Below are 18,506 nucleotides of genomic sequence, written 5' to 3'. Positions count from 1 at the left end.
AGGGGGAATAGCCCTCAAACCAGAACATCTACACAGAAAGATCATCTCATTCCCAGTGCTGCAATGCAGCCATATCTGTTGTGCAATGCAACAGTGAATGGCACAGGACATGTAGAGATCAGATCAGGGGGAGCAGATATAAGGAGAAAACTGCCAGGGATAGGATTTACCTGAGCTGGAATCTGCAGCTGAGGAAGGCAGACACCACCAAAAGATTCAGGCTTATCACTAGCTCAAGACCCAGCCAGACTCTTACCCAAAGAGATGTTCAGAATTCAGTCCTGGAGGTCAGCCCTTTCCAAGCTGAAGGAGATGGATTCAATATTCACATGTATTGTGCAATGTGTCCTCTCAGCTCTGGGGATATCAAAGTTTCACATGGCTACTAAACTTTGGCAAGCAATAGCATGTGCCTGCATAGCTGTAAAGGAGCAACCCAGCACCATCCTGGGAGTGTGCTCAGTGACAGCAAAGCTTGTGCTCATGGGGGTCTTCTACAGGAAGGTTTTCTCAGCTCTGCTGTGAAGCTGTCCTTGTATTAAGATTCCAAACCAGAACTTTCACCTTCCCTGTCTATTCCTCCCTCTACTGAACAGAAACACGGCAGCTCAGTTTTTTTCCACTGATGATACAGAGTTCCTACCGTAGCATCTCTCAGGAGAGGACGAAACTGACTGGAGCTGAGGATGGTGATGTGGTTCTGGACACCAACTTGCTAAGATGAGAGTTATGATGATGGCAGAGTCAAGACTGCAGAAATGCCACATGAGATGAAAACCCCAGGGTAGGTGGTGACTGAGCAGATTCCAGAATCGCTGACAAAAAAAGGCTAAATTGGCTATGAAACATTGTCATGGCTTTTAACACATCCCTGTACAGACAAGCCTGGGTCTGAGCTCAAGCTGTAGGGGGCCTCCAACAGCTTTAATGACATCCCTCCCAGAACATTTTGAGGCACACAGGAACCACAGCTACATCCCTCATGTGCACACAAAGATGTCTCAGATTCCCTCATTGGGGATGGGAGCCCAGAAGCTGGGTTTCTCAGTGGACATGCATGTCTAGGTATAATGCCATACAAGGAAGGCCTCAGGACTGCTCAGCCTGGGCATGCTACTTCCGGAGACATGAAAACCCAGCCTGGGACCACAGGTTTTATCTAAACAGTGGGAACAACACTGCCCAAAGCTCCTTCAGAGCAGAACACCTCAAAGACATCTTTGTGAGTGAGGTTTCTAAGAGCACCATGGGGGTACTTCTGCACCAAGGACCAACACCAACACATCAAGGTCTGCATCTGCCTGTGGCAACTACAGCAGATTTTCTAGAGCAGGAGAAAACATTCTGCACCAACTGCAGCCAAGCTGAGAGTTATGGCTTTCCCAGCTCACTTTCTTCTGCTGAAGGCCTCAGATGCACAGCTCTGGTCCCTGTTCTGCCTGTTCCCCCAACCTGGATCACCCTGTGCCAAATTGCAAGCTAAAACCAGAAACAAATCCCTCTTTGTGACTCAGTTGGCAGAAAGCTTCTCATGCAAGCCCCTTTAAAAGGAGCAAGTAAGTACTTGGAAACAGGCTGTTCATGGCTCTCCATAAGATTATTGTGTGCTGCTGGCGTCTACAAGGCCATTAGGAGAGTAAGTGGTCAGCAGGACCTAAGTGTATGGCTGGGCACAGCACCCTCCACCCCAAAGAATAAGTGGATCAGATGGACAGACAGCCAGCATCTGTCCTGAAAGACTTGCTTACAAAGAAGGTCCAGGACTCCTGCCTTGCCCAGGACTGGCCTCGGGTTATGCCAAAGCAGCTTGCATATAAAAACAAAAGTTTAAACAAACATATGGATACACACTGCATATAGGAGACTCCATAGAGAACAGTCTATAGGCAGCCACCCCAGAGCAGCCAGGCCCAGCCCAGCTCTGAGAGGGTAGCATGGCAACTGCAGTCTGCTCACAGTTGGAGATGTGGGAGAGCTGAAGGTGGAACTTGTGCTTCTTGCTCCTTGATCAGCTTCATGCAGAGAAAGGTGGGAGCAAGTAAGGCCTGTTGCAGGAGAGGCACTGCATTCGTCTGTTTGGCAGACTACGTTTGACAAGCTGTTCATACAGGACCAGTTTCCTTCCATGCTTAGGCCTCTGCCTACATCTCACTGGGATAAAACCCAAGTTTGGCCAGAGACATCTCCCTCCGGAGCCGCATGACCTCCCAGTACATCAGCTCCACTGCAAAGCAAAAAGAGTGAGGAAGAGAAAGAAAAAAATCAACACCAAACATCAGTAAGCAATGCACGGCTGGACATAACAGTTCATGTTACGCTGCGCTCACAGTGAAGCCCAGCCAGGCTCATCCCCAGAGTGAGGGAAGCAAACACCCAGCAGCACAGGCCCATCAAGTCACCCTCCACCAGCTCCACCCTAGGGCAAAGTTCCCAACAAGCTGATGAGCAAGGACTAGGTGAATCTATTCCCACTCATGCTTTTCTTTTATCATTTAACCATTTCCAAAGACACAGGGAGTTCAGGGTACCCCAAGTGGGCCCAGCTCCTGTCACACTGAATAGGACCTCTTAATAATAGGACCCAATTCTTCCCAATGGCCCACAGAAAGTATCCCCACCATAGCCAGCTACTATCCCTTCTTACCATCTTGCCTCACCAAGCCCTGCTGAATATAGCGAATGTATGTGAAGAAGTTGCACACCGCTGTGATCTGAGGAAGAGAAGGGAGAGAAGGGAAAGAAGAGTCAGCTACAGCAGGAGAGCTCTTAGTGTTGAGCACCTGAGAAATAGTACTATGTACCACCAGATGGCAAGAGATAGGAAGAAAGCTGGTTTTAAACAAACCAAAAATCAAAATTCTGGGCATCTGCAATCCCATGTCAAGATATTACCCTATCCATGAGACACACTGTGGAAGAACTCCAAACTACTACTGATGTAAAATATCAGTAATCACTAAATGTGGCAGCAAAGTCCATGACCTTCCTTCAGAGAGGGCTTATCTGACTGAAGAAAAATCTTTGGAGCTAAAGGTTTGTGCAGGGAGGTAAGGACATTAGTGACACTTCATGTGAGGCACTGGTACAGGCTGCCCAAGGAAACTGTGGATGTCCCATCCCTCAAGTGTTCAAGGCCAGGTCAGACAGGACTGGAGCAACCTGCTCTAGTGGAAGGTGTTCCTGACCATGGCAGTGGGGTGGAACTGGATGAGCTTTAAGACCCTTTCCAATCCAAACCATTCCATGATTTTATGATTCTATGACTGCTAGTCACTTCGGTGCAAGTGACAAAAATCATTCAACTTAAGTCCATGCACAAACCCAACTTTTTGACTCAGAAATAATCACATGTTGCAGGATCTCCGATATGTAACTGAGGAAAGAATAAACTTCCGAAATGCTCCACTGAATCAGAGCCTCAACGGCAATATTAACAAATCATTCATCTTCTCCCTTCCCTCCAAAGAAAGGACAGCTTGTTCTCCCAACTATTTGAGTCACTGATCTGTACTGGAACAGTAACAAGGGCCAGCATTTAAAGAGCAGAAAATTACTGTGTTTTATAAAGGAGAATTAAAACATAATAATAAAGCAAAACAATCAAAGCCCTGTACTGAATCAAACCATGGAAAGTGAACACACTGAAAACAGGTTGCCTGAAGGAACTTACAGCAGAGCACCGGAGTGTGAGCCAGGGCTGAAACCTGCCCCCTTGTCATTGATCAAGAGCCACCTCGACTTCAGGAACAAACTCAATTCCCACAGGTCTCTGCCAGTTTGAGGGCTGACCCTCAAAAAGCATCTCCATGTCAGGGCTTGGAACACTGTTGGAGGGCTGAGGCACACTGGGAATGTGAAGGACTTACTCTGGCCCTGCAGGATGGTGAAATGTAGTAGTAATTCCCAGAATCCCCCAGCATGATGCGGTGCTTGCAGGTCCTGGGGAGGCCACTCAGAGCACACTTCCTGCAAGCAAAGGAAGAAACACTTCAGCCTTCACCAATCCACTGCACAGCAATTCAACAGCTTCAAGACTATCCATAAGAGGAGGAAGCAGTGCTTAGAAGCCAGATCTGTGTCAGTCAACTGAAGAAATAAAATCCCATGGTTGATAGGAGCCTTTGGCTCCTAGAAAGATTCCATAAACGGCAAGTTTAGGAGGCCTTAGGCTAAATATCTGGAACCATGAATCATTCCACACCCAAGCAAAGGCTGTATCCTTTCCCTGGCAGACAGCCCAAGACAAAACCACAGAAAACATTAAAGAGATGAGGCTGGAGCAGAGTATAACAAGTGTCCTCCAGTCTCTGCACATCTCTGTGTTCCAGGCAAGGCTTTTGCTGAAGTTGTTCCACTCAGCTGCTTCAGCTTTCCTGATGAGGCACAAACATGCTGGCTGAGGGCCAAACCTAGTCCCAAAACAGGTATATCCAGCATTTGAGCAGAAATTGCTCATGCTGAGCTCAAAACAAGCCACCCTACAGTCTTTATGCCAGCCTCCTCTTTACTAAGATGGGCCTGATTTGAACCTGCTCTAGTTGAAGCCACATAAAGTGACTTTCTACTGACTTCATGGAGACTTTCACTAAGGCTTGTAGTTCCTATGAACAAGCAATCCCTTCTTGCACAGACGGGGAAGAAGCTTGGCTTCACAATTGTAAGGAGATTTCAGACAGCAAACAAAAGCCTTTTCAAGACAACTCAGCTCCCAGGGAGACCACCAAGAGATGTAACCACCAAGGTTGCAGCACACCTCTATTTTCTTGCCATTTCATTCCCTTGCTTGCAAGTCAAATGGATCCCAGCACCAACCAGTTGCCCTTCCTTCATCACCACTTAAAGCAGTAAAGCAGAATACTCTGCTGCAGTCATCACCATGTTCCTCAGAGACTTAGTGGTCCTACCAGGAGAAGTGAGACATCACTCTCCAGCTGCAAAAAAATTGCCCTGTGGGCCATGGAAGAGGACAAAACACAGGGACACATGTTTCAGAGAGCTTCTGAGCACATTTCTGTGCTTGCTTTCCACTGCTAGCGAGGCAAATATTTAGGTAAGAGTGGAAGCATGGGCTGTAAGCCACCCTCATAGTAAAGAACTTCTTATATCCAACCTGAACTTCCCCTGTTTAAGTTTTAACCCATCACCCCTTGTCCTATCACTGCAGTCCCCAGCATCCTTGTAACCCCCTCCAGACACTGGAAGCTGTTCTGAGGTCTCCATGCAGCTTCTCTTCTCCAGGCTGAACAGCCCCAACTGTCTCAGTCTGTCTTCATATGGGAGGAACTGGGGAAACAAAGGGGAACAAATTCCTTTGGGCATTTATTGCCAATAGCAAGATTCCTTACTGGCCTGTGTCTGGGTGGAAATTAAACAGGGTTAAAAAGTTAGCTTAGTTCAGCTCCAGCCTCAAAGCTTCTAAATGGCACTAAATTAGTAACTTGTTAATGGATTAGAGATCTTTGATCACTCACTGAAAAATAAATACTTCACTTACGTTACAATTTGTGACCGGAACCCACTGTGAAGACATAAAAAAAAAAAAAAAAAATCAAAGGAAACCAGTAAGGATAAACACAGGATGGGTTGTTCTTGGAACAGGCCTGACACATACTCATGAAGTTTGCCTAGAGATGACAGAAAATGCAGAGGAGAGTAGTAGGAAACCTGCATGCAGCATTTACTGTTACAGAAACACTTTAGCTTAGAACATGCTTGAAGGTAAGGGAGGGAAGAACAAAGAGAGAGAGCCCTGACTGAACTTAAATTCAGTAGCTGAATAAAATTTCCTATCTTCATATGGAATACCATGTCATATCTGCTAAAGCTCCTCCTTTTTGAGTAAATCTCAAGTTGTCTGTCATACCAGATACAGTCACACAAGCTCTGAAGCAGCCATAGCCCCAGTTCTGATGGTAAAGTGGGAAAGATGATATGCAGCAAGAGGAGATATCTTCTGACCTAGACTCAAACCCACCTAGTGCACCAGCAAGGTCAAGAGCACAAGGTGAGTTCAAACCTCACAAGATGCAAGAACATGAGATAATCATAGAATCCCAGACTGGTTTGTGTTGGAAGGGACCTTAAAGATCATCCAGTTCCAAGCCCTGCCATGGGCAGGGACACCTTCCGCTAGAGCAGGCTGCTCCAAGCCCCTGTGTCCAACCTGGCCTTGAACACTGCCAGGAAGGGGGTAGCTGCAGCTTCCTTGGGCACCTTTTGCCAGTGCCTCAGCACTCTGTGGCTCTGACTTAATTCTTTCACCCTAAGTTATGCACAAACACACCTTTAGAGAACATTAAACAAGTTGCTACCTTAATGGGAAAAAAATCCAAACCTCTCCCAAGCGAAGGGCATTAACATATCACTAGGTTATCTCCCAAAACAGTCATCTACAGTACATCAACTGAGCTAATTCCCATTCTCACGGAGCTAAACTACCACTGGTCATAGGCTAGAACACTCAGGTGAGCCCTTTGAACTGTTCACCTCAACTGACTGAGCAAGGCCTCACCAAACTCCACTAGATGGTACAGACACGTAGCAGAGAGGACAAGAGAGCATAAACATAGTTCCTTACTTTGGGCCACCACACTCTTCTGCTGACACCTTCACCGCAGGCAGTGTCTGAGAAGCAACTGGCTCAATGGTGAGTGTATTCTGCTCCACAGCCACTCGCACCAGCTCCGACAGCTGTGGCAAAGAGAAAGCAGATAGGAATGTACAAAGGTCACCTCCATAAAGGTGTAACTTTGATGCTGTGCAGTTTTTGTCCTCCTTTTCCAGCACTCACCTCATGCTTAGTAAAGTCCAGACAAGGTCCTACATCTTCCCGATAAATTCTGTCCAGGAAGGAGCAGGATTTATCTAAGGTTGGAGATTCCTTCCAGGCCTGGAACTCAGCAAATAAAATGGAGTCGACCTGCAGCAAGTGTCCAACAGGAGTGGGAAGAGAGAAAGTGAGCGGAGAGATACAATATCAAAAGGTTTCTTTTATATGCAGATAACCTAACTACAAAGCATCTGCTTTGGCAGCTAGAAAGGCTTAGACACCACATAAGTGTCTGAGGGGAAGCTGGTTTGCTCCAACCATCTTTCATCTCCTACCCATCAGGAGTTCTGTGCCAGACTGACACAGCCATAGTGGGCTTATTCTGTCAGGAACCTGCAGGCGCCTCTCTATCCCATCTTTCTCCAGGATGAGGCAGAACCTCTGCTACAAGAAAGGCACAACACAACCACCAAACAGACCAAGTGCTCACTCAGCCCATGGCAGGAATGATGAGAGCAGCTGAATGACAAAGCACAGTGGCACCCAGGGCTTCCCTAAGGGAAGGATTGCTACAGAAAATGATGAATTGGAAAAAAGCTATGAATAAACAGCCATCAGCAGGACTACATTCAGTGAGCCCAAGAATGAGTTCACAGGCTATGCCAGCCCTTTAAAGACCACTTCAAGCCCAGAACTCTGGTGTTTGTGGACTTGCAGAAGTAATGGGAACACTAGGAAGCCATACAGGCTTGCAGAGGCAAGCTGAGTGTAGGAAAAGAGCTCTCTCAAAGGGAACTCAAAGAACAGGAACAGCTTTCCTTATTCTAATATCTGCTCATTGCCTTGGGCTTGCAAGAATTATCACTGCTCAGCGACATGGGACCCAGGACAGAGCTTGCTCCCAGCCCCTGTGAAAGTTGTTTCCTCCATGTCTGTCTGGATGGAGGGAGTCTCTGGGACCTGGCATTTAAATCCCGGATGGATCAGTAGCCAAACCACCAACCTGACTGACAGGGCTTCTCCTTAAAAGGCCAGCAAATCCTGTTAAAGCTGGTGAAAGGGAAAACAAAACTAAAGAAACCCTGCTGAGCAACACAAAGACCATGAGTGAAGAAAGCTGAAAATAGGTCTGGGTTCTAGCACATTCATTCTATGCTATGGACACTGCTCACCTGGCACCAGGAGACAGCTTCAGAGCCACAAGATGGAAAAACAAATGGAGAAAAACAAAAAGAAAACAAAATATGGAGGTTAGCATAAAAGGAAGCTGGAACTGAAAGGCTGGAAGTGTGAGAGGTAGATGTATCCCACCCATCACCAGTGCTGACCAGAAAGGTTACCTGCTGCAAGGACGAGGAAGCATCTGCCCCCAAGGCCTGCCAGCTTGGTTCATAGGTGATGTGGATTGCCTTCCCAGGGATGAAACAGAGGAGCAAAGAAAGGAGAGCAGGTAACCCAGACTTCGAGGGCAGAGGAAGAGACAGACAGTGAAGGGAAAGGTTTAGAGACAGGCAAGAAAGGGAAGTAACAAACATGAGATAAACCAGAAGATACAAAGACAGGCTCAAGTCCTCCCTTCCAGGGAACTAAGCACACCGCTTAAGAAATCACAGGGTCACAAGCCTCACCTTTTCTCTTCAGCTTGAGGTGCAAAACCAGAACAAATTCTGACATTTTTAGGCTCAGTTTAAGATATGGCATGTGCTTTCCACAGAGCACCAACTCTCCGAATCCCAGGTTCCCTTTTACCACCTCTCACATAGGCCATTAAGGAGTTTGAGAGACAGAAATTAACAAGTTACAAAAAAAACATGCACCCCATCTTGGACACATAAAATTAGTCACTTTGGAACTGGCATTTTAAAGCTCAGGTTATCTGCACGATGTGGAAGTTGCCCACACAAATGACAGGCCCAAATCTGTTCTGACTGGAGGAATGGGTAGCACTGGGAGAGCTCACAGGTCCTTAAAAATACTAAAACCTTTTTCATCCCATCCCTCAAAGTAGCTTCTAACTGACTGCATTTGACTGCAGCTTCCAGCATGCCTGGACTGTTCCATGTCTGACCACTAGAAACCAGGCTTTCGCAGTTATCAAACTCATTTTCCTTTGGCTTTCTTTCTCATATAACCTTTGTTCCTCTCTGCCTGTGAATAGTTAAAGGATCTTCATCTCTCATGGCTTTTGCTGTCTCAGAACAATGGCTATAGCCAATGCTGCCTGAAGCATTTCAGCCAAACTCTACCAAGAGCACTGTGCAGAAGGCACATTCACTGAATCCACTGCCAAAAGCAGATGTTAACCAGTGTTGCCAGCACAGTCCTGTTTGGTGAGAGCATTCATTTCACAAGTGGCTGTTCTGCATATGTTCTCATGCAAACCAAGTGACTGGGTACCTTTGTGTTCCCTCAACAATTCCTCAGGCTGCAGCACCCAGAAAGTTACTAGGGAGACATATTCCCCCCACCACCTTCTCATTCATTTTCCTTCTTGCTCCCAGGACTGCTGTGAATATATCTGGCTAGTGGAAAGTTCCCAGATGGAAAAGTCCTGCTAGCAGGAAGAAGCATTACTTACACCCATGGTCACAGCAGGTGGGGGACTATCAAAGGATGACCAAAGGGAATTAAACAGGGTTTGTTCGAAAGATATTCACAAATGCTCTGTATACTTCCCTGCCCAGTTCCTTCCAGTGAGGAAGGAACTAAATATAATTCCACTATGCTCTGCAAAGAAGAGTAAGAACAGTGAAATGCCGGAGAAAAGAGCAAGTGACAGACCAGAAGCTGATGGAGGTATCCAGGTGTCCAAGCCAAAATAGGCAGACAGAAGAAACAACAGCAAATCACACCAGAACAGGCAGTGGACTCAACTGCCACGGTGCAGCAAGCAACTGTCTTCTGCCCAGCAACTCCTGACACACCCACTCTCAGCACTGGCAACTCCTGAATCTGTCCATGCCCTCCAGGGATCTCCTGGCTGCTTCCTCCAGCAGTTGTCCTGACGCAGCCTTCAACATGCTTCTCAGAAGAGGAAATCTCCACAAATGGAAACCCTCCAGAGCTTGCCTCAGCACAAATTTAGGGAACAAGCCACATTACTGCACAAACAGCTTCTCCCAACACTGAAACCACAGAGCTCTCCAGGAAGCCCAAGGCAAAAGCCACAGATCTCCCTGTGCACAGTGACAACAGTGGCTCCAGGGCCAGTGCAGTGAATGGCCCTCACCCACCTCTTTGCACTCACGGCTGACAGGCTCTGGAGTCACATTCTGGCTGGCAGCTGAGACCATTGCACTGCTGGTGCTTTTGTTTCGCCCATGGCCCTTTCTGAAGCCAGCTTTAGAAGGGCTCTGAAGCTGAGGGTGCAGCTCCCGGTTTGGAGAAGAAGGTGTTGACGTGATGACCAATGTCTTCAGAGCTGTTACCTCTGCCTGCAGCATGTCGATCTGAGGAAACAAGGCAAGAGTCAGCACCTTCAGCACCTCCTGAGCTTGAGCTTGCTGCACCCCCACCAAACACTAAAGCTACTGGGGTCCAGCTACAATCCCCCGATCCATCTCTCACAGGGGAGCTGGATCAGCCACAGGCTGCAAGGATGCCTTTACCCCCCTCAATTAGTGTCTGCTGGAGAGGGAACAGAGCAAATGAAGCATCTCAGAGAGACTTTACTCTCCTCCAGCCAAACAGCATCATGGCCAGGCTGGGCAGGGATGGCATCAACCTAGCACAGAGATCAAGACTCTGTGTAAGAGAGTGGAATTCTTACCTTCCCCCGTGCCTCCCTCAGCTGTTTCTCTGATGCCGCCTGTTTAGTGTTTGCTTCTCTCACCATCTTGTGTGCTTCCTGGACCAGAGAGAATTTGAGTCAGCTTGTTGCAGCCCCAACTCAAAGCCACCAGGCCAGGCCAAAGCTCTGATGTATCACATGCTCAGGGCAAGCAAGCAGGGGGACAGACATCACTGCCACATCCAAGGGTTTTACTCTGCCATCTGTGAAGACCCTTCTCCCAGAATTTCCCAGAGAAAGCTCTGAGTGCCAGAGTCTGGAGTGCATAGTTGACTTAACTAAAGAGTTTAGCTGGCCAAATCCAAGGTCATCTCTTTCACCAATATGAGGTGCTATGAAGAAAGGGAGAAGCAAGTGCCTGCCCCTCCTTGCCCTTGGGAACAGCTTTAAAGCTGAGGCTTCGACATTGGCACTCACCTATGCTACATCACTGCTGTGGAGCAGTTGTGTCTGCACCCAGTCCAATACCTCTGCAACTCTGAACTTGACCCAGCTTGGCTTCCTGACTCAACCTCAGGCCTGTGCTGTCACTGCAGTCACAGCAGACTTGCTGGTTGATCACTGGACTGTTTTATGACCTTGGTTTCTGTCTGTGGCACTAATCCTGATCCAGACTTGCGGCTCCACATCTTGGCTCCTCACTGGCGAGGTCACTGCTCTTGCTTGTTACTGCACTTTGCTCCCACTTCCCTTGCAGACAGGCCAGCTCCTCACTGCTCTGGGCATGGCTGCAACACAGCAGGAGCTGTAGCTCAGGTGGAGACCAAATGGCAGAGGCAGCTTAAAAGCATCTCTCACAGGATGAGGGGAGTGGTGTGAATCCCAGCTGGAGCCTCCCTGCTGTCCAAGGCCACCAAAGGAAGTGAACAGCCCTCAGCTATATTACCTCTATGTTCACCCTGAGCCCAGGAAACCAAACCTCCAGGAAGGGGATGCTCTCCTGGCCCTCACACTTAGCACCAGCCTGTTTCAAAGGTATAGATGGGCTCTGGCTTTTTCCTGGCTGCTCAGTCAAATCCAGACATTAGAGCTGCTGGTAAATGGGATCTTGCCAGGAAAGAGCTTGGTAAGAATCATGTTACATGAAATACCCAACCAACAGGCCTTCTGAACAATCACTGGAGCAGAGCATATGAGGACATCCAGCTTGTTCCCACCCCAAGCAAGGGCTGACACGAGCCAGGGAATCATCTCTATTACACAGCAGCTGCTGTCCAGACTCAGAGCACGCATAGGAGAGGGGCAGAGAGCTATGCTTAGCTCCAGCTATAACCATCCCCACATCTGTTTTTGCTACCAGATGGAGACCCATAACTAATGTGCTCTTTATGCCACCACACAGCTGCTAGAAGAGGAAAGAAATGCATGTAAATACTCCCTAGGAGAAGTTACAAGCCCCTGCTCTGAGGCTGTGCCTGCAGCACTGCCCAGCTCCACTTCTCCAAGTGGGAAAAGAAAAACAGGAGAAAGGAGGAAGCTGTGGGAGGAGATGGCTGGAAGTTCAGGGAAAGCCTGTCTTAAAGGAGTTAGATGTAAGCTTAGTTTAAGAAATTATGGGAAAAGGAAGAGGGTGGGACCTCAAATAGGCTAGCTGTTAACTCCTCTAGTTCCTGCTCCAGTTGTTCTCTGACTTTTGATAATTTCTCACATTCTTTGTCCTTCAGCTTCAGCTCCTGTTGAGGAAATGGAGAGAGACACATGAGCTCATAGCAAGCCCCAGCAGTGCTGTGCCTGCCTGCCCCCACTTGTCAATCATAACCTTTCCTTCCACCACAGCATGGATTCCTGGTCTAAGACTCCTGTGTACCCCACTCCATGTCCCTCCCCAAGTTCTAGCAGGCTTTTCAGGCTGGAATTGCTTATCTGCCATTAGCAGGGAGGCTCCATAGTAAGCACTGCCTGCCTCCAACTTCTTTCTGCAGCAGATTTCCAGGAGAAAACATGGATGTTGGCACAGAGGCTTTGGGTCATGCAATTCATGACTTTGCTCCAAAGCACTTTATGGCCACCTCAGCATAATCTCTGTCCTTTTCTGCCTGCTCCAGACTGTGCCACAGCCACATTCAGACCCTGTTCCCCTCAGCATCACTTCTAGGAACATCCCCACTGCTCAAATCTATGCCACCATCCTCAGTATTCTTGCAAACTCTGGGCCTTACCTTTTGTGCTTTGTGCAGCTCTTCCTTCAGGAATTCAGACCCTTTTTCACGGATTTCCACTGAAGAGCTGCGTAGACGTGACACGTTGAGCTGCTCAGTGGACTGGGTCTCATCCACACCTCCAGCATCCTGGCACCCAGCTTCTGTCTCCTCCTTGCTCCCTTTGGATGGCATTAGTGGTTTCCAGTGTCCAATAGCTGGTTGCTTCTGGCTATCATCCTCAAAATTGGCCTGGCTGTGGGTTACCAACACAGTGAAACTTTATATGGGGGTGATTCATAGCCTTCCTCTAACACTCAACACCAGTCTCTGCCTCCAGCCTCTCACAGGCACTCAGGTGAGGCAGGGAAGGGGATGGTGGATGAAGAAGGCAGCAACAGCTGCACCAGTTCTTTACCCTTTTGGCTGGATTGCTTCCTGCCTGGCAACAGAAGACATGATCTAAAATACTTTGGGGGCAACCTCCACTCCTATCCTGGGATCTTTAAGAATCACACCAAGTCTAGTTTGAGACGCCCAGCCTGCACCCCTTTTAAGAGGGCTGGTTTCTCAACAGTGAGTACTCCCTCACAAGTAATACTGGATGCACAAAACTTAGCAGGCAACACAATGCTATTAGTAACTCCTGGCGTAATCCCTCTCAAACAGCATGTCTCAGATACTATTAACTCAGAATAAAGCAGGAGAAGTAAAGACAGCTACTCCAGGAATCCCATTCTCACCTGCTTTGGAGAGCAACCCTCTGCAGCTGGCTTGTTTAGAATGCCAGTATACACTCAGTACACCTAAGTTCAGAGACACTCTGAGCAGAGTAGTGAGGAAAAGTGAGTACAGCTCTCCCATTCCCTATGAATGTACAGATCTTAATCCCCCCACTACAAACCCACCTTCTTCTCCCTCCCACCCGTTTTGCGGAAATCTATTTTTAACCATTGGTTTCCCACCAGAGTCCTCCACAGAGCTCTCTAAACACGTGTATTTCCATTGAGCTGAGACGAAGCCCTCTTTTTTTAGTTTCAGTGGCTTGCAAATAGAGATGTACTAGAAAGAAGAAACCAGAAGAGTCACTCAGGACACCTTTTTCCCTAGTGCTCAGTAGGACTTTGCCAACTGTCAGACTAACACAGACCCTGGAAGAAGCTTGGTGAATTTAGTAGGCTTTGTAGTTGATGGGGTCTTATGAGAGGAAAACATAGGCTTTATTTCCTGCATGACAGGGCACTGCAATCTTAGTGTTGTCTTGAGCATGTGCATCACCCCTTCTTCATGCACTGAAATGTCCACATGCAGCCACTTGTCATCTGAAGTCAGAGATCAAGTCTTGCACACATGGAAGCTTTCTATCGTGTCCAGCCACTCAGCTTGACCCACACGCTGCACTACAGATTAACCTGCTGCTGGTTATCTCTGGGTCACAAGCCTTAGCTGAGCTGTGTGCTACCCTCTTCCATGTACAGCACCAAAATCCCTCCTCCTGCACACTCCTGGCTACTGCTTCTTCTCCACTACCTTCTCCTGCAGAGAAGCTATCACCTTCTTTTGGCTAGGTTCACTTCCCCCTCTTCCCAACGTGTTTTCCTCTCCTAAACTCGCCCTACCTCTTGTATTCCAGCCAGGCCTCGCTCTTCCTCCTCACTCTGACTCCAGCCCCACACTGGGCTTATCTGCTTGGCCATGGGCAGCACAGAAGAGCCTTGTTTTCCCTTATTTCCCTTTCTACCCCCAAAGCTGTCCATGAGCAAGCTGTCCACAGTCATCTTCCAGAGAGGGAAAGAAAAAGCAGCTTGCAGCTAATTCAGCTCAGGTACCACAGGAAAGCATGTGGAAAAGCACACATGGAACACTATTTGAACCCTTGGAAGACAAAGAGCACAAGATCCTTGCTGCAGTGTGATGCCAACTGATGCACCAGGATGGCCATACAGCAGTTTTAAGAACATAGGAAAGGACAGAAACTAACTAATGTCCCATTGACCTCACCTGCTTTCACTGAACATTCACTGTTAAGATCTGGAAAAGGAGGCTCATCCTGGTGATACTACTAACTTTGGAAGTATGGAAGATAACATGAAAGGGTGTGTTGGGGAAAAGGCAAGAAAATAAAATTGGTTTTAGACAGAGGAAAAAGGACAGACAGCTCCTCCAAGCAAAGTTCACCTTGAGCTATTCAGCATGCTGGCACTGCTTGATAAAAAGTGATATGCACAAACATGGAGGGATAAGGCTGACTGAGCAAGCCATGACCAACAGGAACTCCCAGACTGGGCAGGCATCTACAGTTTGAGGTGCAAGAGAGCATAGAAGTGAGAACTACATGGTGTCCAGGGCATGCAGTGCCTGCTCCATCCAGACAGGCTGTTCTGTTGGCACATCTGGTTAATCAGAGGAAAAGTAGAACTGCACAGAAGAAATGAAATGGCTTAGAAAGGTCAAGATTAGTTAACACACATCACTTACCTAAACAGTGACATCGCTAACAGGATGAGGAGGTCTCCAAAGGCTCCAAACACTAGGAAACAGGACAGAATAAGTAAAAGAATGACCCAAAGGAAGGAATGAAACACACTACAGGAATATGGAGATTTAATGAGACCAATTAATGAAGTGGATCTGCCACGGGGCATGGGAAGCATGGCAAGCAGAGGTCTGTTCAACACTTAAACCATCTCTCAGGTGGCATAGTAGAAGCTCTCTCTGCTGTGGACTTTTGAGATTATACAGTGTAAGCTGCAGAGAACACATCTCTCCAGGTACTCCTGCATTAGAAAGGAAATACACCAGAAGGGACCCAGCCAGTCCTAGCACCTCCAGCTTCTGTGATCAGAAGGAAGCAACAATCAGAGCATGGAGGAAAAGCCAGATTCAAAACCAAGCAGCAAGGAAAAGGGACATTTCAACACTCCACTAAACTACTAAGACAGCCAAACTAACTCATACGTAACAGGAAGAAAAAAAAACCTGTTGTTTCATTATGACTCTCAAGTTCTCAGATGAAAGTTGTTTGTCTTGGGAGGCAGGTATTCCAGTGTATTTCCATGCACTGTGGAAGAAAACTGGAGGATACCAAGGAATGAAACAGTCCCACCCACACTCTGTAATACCAAGGGACCTAAAAACCTATCCTGAAGAATCATTTCTATGATGATATAGTGCATTCTCTGCCAACAGAATCCCCACAAGGCCTTGGCTACGCTGGCTCCTGCCCAGCCAAGCCCCATCTCCAGTATCCAGCTGGGGCTTTGAATTACAAACCTCCAGAGACCAAAGGACCACTGTGTACAGGCACACTCTTGCTACTGCTGCTCTGTCGGCTGTCTTTCATGGAAAAATGTATTATCTCCTAAATGTCCCACACTGACACAAGAAATGCAAACTTGTACAAAAAACAAACCCTAAAACAACCCCAACAACCTTCTAAAGTTGGTTTCTGTAGAAAAAGCAAAAAAATGTGCAGGATCTGCACTTTTTCCAGTGGGCCCCACATGTTCCTGCAATGCTGATCCGACAGGGTTATTTCCCTTACAAACAGCCCTGTGAGTCTCTCCAGGTTAAACTCTTCCCCTCCAGCTCACAAAGAGGACCTGAGTGGTCCATCCAGATGGGACAGACCCCTGACTGCTGCCATCCTGCACCACCATGAACCAGCATCTCTCACCACCCCACTAAGAGCTCGGTAAAGGGCCTCTCAGGAGCTTTCGGCAGAGCATATGGTAGCATTTTATTTTAGCTTAACGCATAACTTTTATTTCTTATATCTGCCTCGGCAATCACCCACTGCGTCTTACACCTGAGGGCTGCTGATGGACACGATATGTCCCTATCCTGTCACAGAACCCGAGAGTGGTTATTAGGGGAAGGAACCTTAAAGCTCATCCAGTTCCACGGGCAGAGACACCTTCCACTGGAGCAGGCTGCTCCGTCCCGCCTGGCCTTGAACACTGCCAGGAATGGGGCAGCCCGTCTCCCTTCTTGACTTCCACACAACCACAGCTGCAGAGCCCCGAGACCGGAGAAGCCGTCAGCTTTAGGGCTCTGCAAGGGCATGAAGCGCTACCAACCACCGCAGCAAACCCAATGGAAGCCCGAGGGGACCCTCAGACACCACAGTCCCAACACCCGCGTGCGGCCCCGCGGAGCCACCGGCTCCCCCCCTTACCCCGCTCGGGGGGCGGTAGGCCCGGGTATCACACATCGCAGGCCCGCAGCGCCCAACCGCCGCCCCCTCAGGCTCCACCGCTAACGGCCGCCCCTCCGCCCGCAGCCCGGCTCCCGGACCTACCCCCGCCGCATGCTGGGTCCCGCCGCCGCCGCCGCCGCCGCCGCCGCCGCCGCCGCCGCTCAGGGTGAAGGAGCCGCTGCTGCCGCCGCCCCAACTATGCCCGGAGCCGGCCCCGGCGCCCAGGCACCGCCTGAAGGACGCGCTCCCGGGAAGGGGGGAACAGTGACCGAGGTGCGCCTGCGCAGTGCTGCCCGCCGGGCCCGGGAGGGAGGGAGGGAGGGGGGAGGCCTGAGAGGGGACGTGGAGTCCTGGGGTGGTTCGGGTTGGGAGGGTGCTTAGGGCTCCTCCAGCTCCAACCCCAGCCCCTTCCACCAGAGCAGCTTGCTCCAAGCCCCTGTGTCCAACCTGCCCTTGAACACTGCCAGGGATGGGGCAGCCACAGCTTCTCTGGGAACCCTGTGCCAGCGCCTCAGCACCCTCACAGGGAAGAGCTTCTGCCTTAGACCCAACCTAAATCTCCCCTGTTTCAGTTTTAACCCACTACTCCTTGTGCTGTCACTATAGAGAGGCACCGTCGCTGCGATGCTGGAGCAGCCGGATGGAGGTGTGTGCTCAGCCAGGGGTTCAGCCTGAGCCAGCTCCCATAAACACACCATCCCTCCCCAGCACGGAGCGTGCCCGCTTGCTCCTGCTGAAACAGCTCAATGGGCTCCGTGGGTGGCTGGACGGGGGTGAGAAAGCATACTGAAAGGCTGTTGGGTCAGGATAAGGACAATGAGAATGCTCAGCGGTTACTGTCATGGGCAATACAGCCTCAGCTTTGGGAAGGGAGCTTAATTTATTACCAATGGAATCAGAGAACAGTAACGGGAAATAAAAACTGAATCCTACAAGACCTTTCTCCCATTATTCCCTTCTTCCCAGGCTCAACTTCACCCCTGATTTTCTCTGCCTCCTCCTCCGGAGCAGCACAAAGGGATGAGGGTTGAGGTCAATCCATCACACTCTGTCTCTGCTGCTTCTTCCTGCTCAGGGGGAGCACTCCTCACACTCTTCCCCTGTTAAAACACTGGGTCCCTTCCACAGGAGACAGTTTTCCATGGACTGCTCCAACATGAGTCCTTCCCACAGGTTACAGTTCTTCACCACCACCGGCTCACAAGTCCTGCCAGCAAACCTGCTCCGGTGTGGGCTTCCCACAGGGTCACAGCCTCCTTTGGACATCTACCTCCATCCCCATGGAGAGTCCTCCACGATCTGCTTCACTGTGGACCTCCATGGCCTGCCTCACCATGGTCTGCAACATAGGCTGCAGGGGAATCTCTGCTCTGGCACCTGGACCACCTCCTTCCCTCCTTCTGCTCTGACCTTGATGCCTGCAGAGCTTTCTCTCACATACTCTCCTCTCCCATTGCAATTGCTTTGTGCAGCTTCACCCCCACTTCTTAACTATGTTATCCCAGAGGTGCTAGCAACATCACTGCCACTCAAACCCAGTACAGTGAGGGAATCTGGGATGTAAAGAAGTGATTGATAATACACAGGAAGCTGAAAGGATGGGAGAAACCT

The 18,506-nt window shown here is 49.0% G+C and overlaps 1 protein-coding gene across 7 annotated transcripts; it reads right to left on the bottom strand.

The window, feature by feature from the left end:
- Nucleotides 1-903: 903 nt before the first annotated feature.
- On the bottom strand, nt 904-17,032 carry RAB3IL1 (RAB3A interacting protein like 1). 7 transcript variants are annotated; one of them, XM_057432192.1, is made up of 13 exons: nt 16,998-17,032; nt 15,176-15,227; nt 12,719-12,953; nt 12,137-12,232; nt 10,539-10,616; nt 10,003-10,218; nt 8,110-8,229; nt 6,791-6,919; nt 6,578-6,690; nt 5,495-5,518; nt 3,867-3,966; nt 2,645-2,711; nt 904-2,224 (listed from the first exon to the last, which is right to left on the bottom strand). In XM_057432192.1, the coding sequence occupies exons 2-13, from the start codon at nt 15,187-15,189 to the stop codon at nt 2,142-2,144; spliced, it is 1,275 nt and encodes a 424-aa protein (XP_057288175.1). In that variant the 5' UTR covers nt 15,190-15,227; nt 16,998-17,032; the 3' UTR covers nt 904-2,141. The 7 variants fall into 7 exon arrangements, with proteins under 7 accessions (XP_057288175.1, XP_057288176.1, XP_057288171.1 ...); XM_057432193.1 differs by lacking the exon at nt 15,176-15,227; XM_057432188.1 differs by lacking the exon at nt 16,998-17,032 and having other exon boundaries at nt 15,176-16,489.
- Between the last annotated feature and the right edge of the window lie 1,474 nt (nt 17,033-18,506).

The sequence above is a fragment of the Pezoporus wallicus genome, unplaced genomic scaffold (genome assembly GCF_028554395.1).
Source record: "Pezoporus wallicus isolate ANWC-B61680 ecotype Strahan unplaced genomic scaffold, APGP_CSIRO_Pwel_v1 contig_8755, whole genome shotgun sequence".
Lineage (NCBI taxonomy): Eukaryota > Metazoa > Chordata > Aves > Psittaciformes > Psittacidae > Pezoporus > Pezoporus wallicus.
The sequence above is the reverse complement of the archived record's forward strand: the minus strand, read 5'-3'. Positions and strand labels throughout refer to the sequence as shown.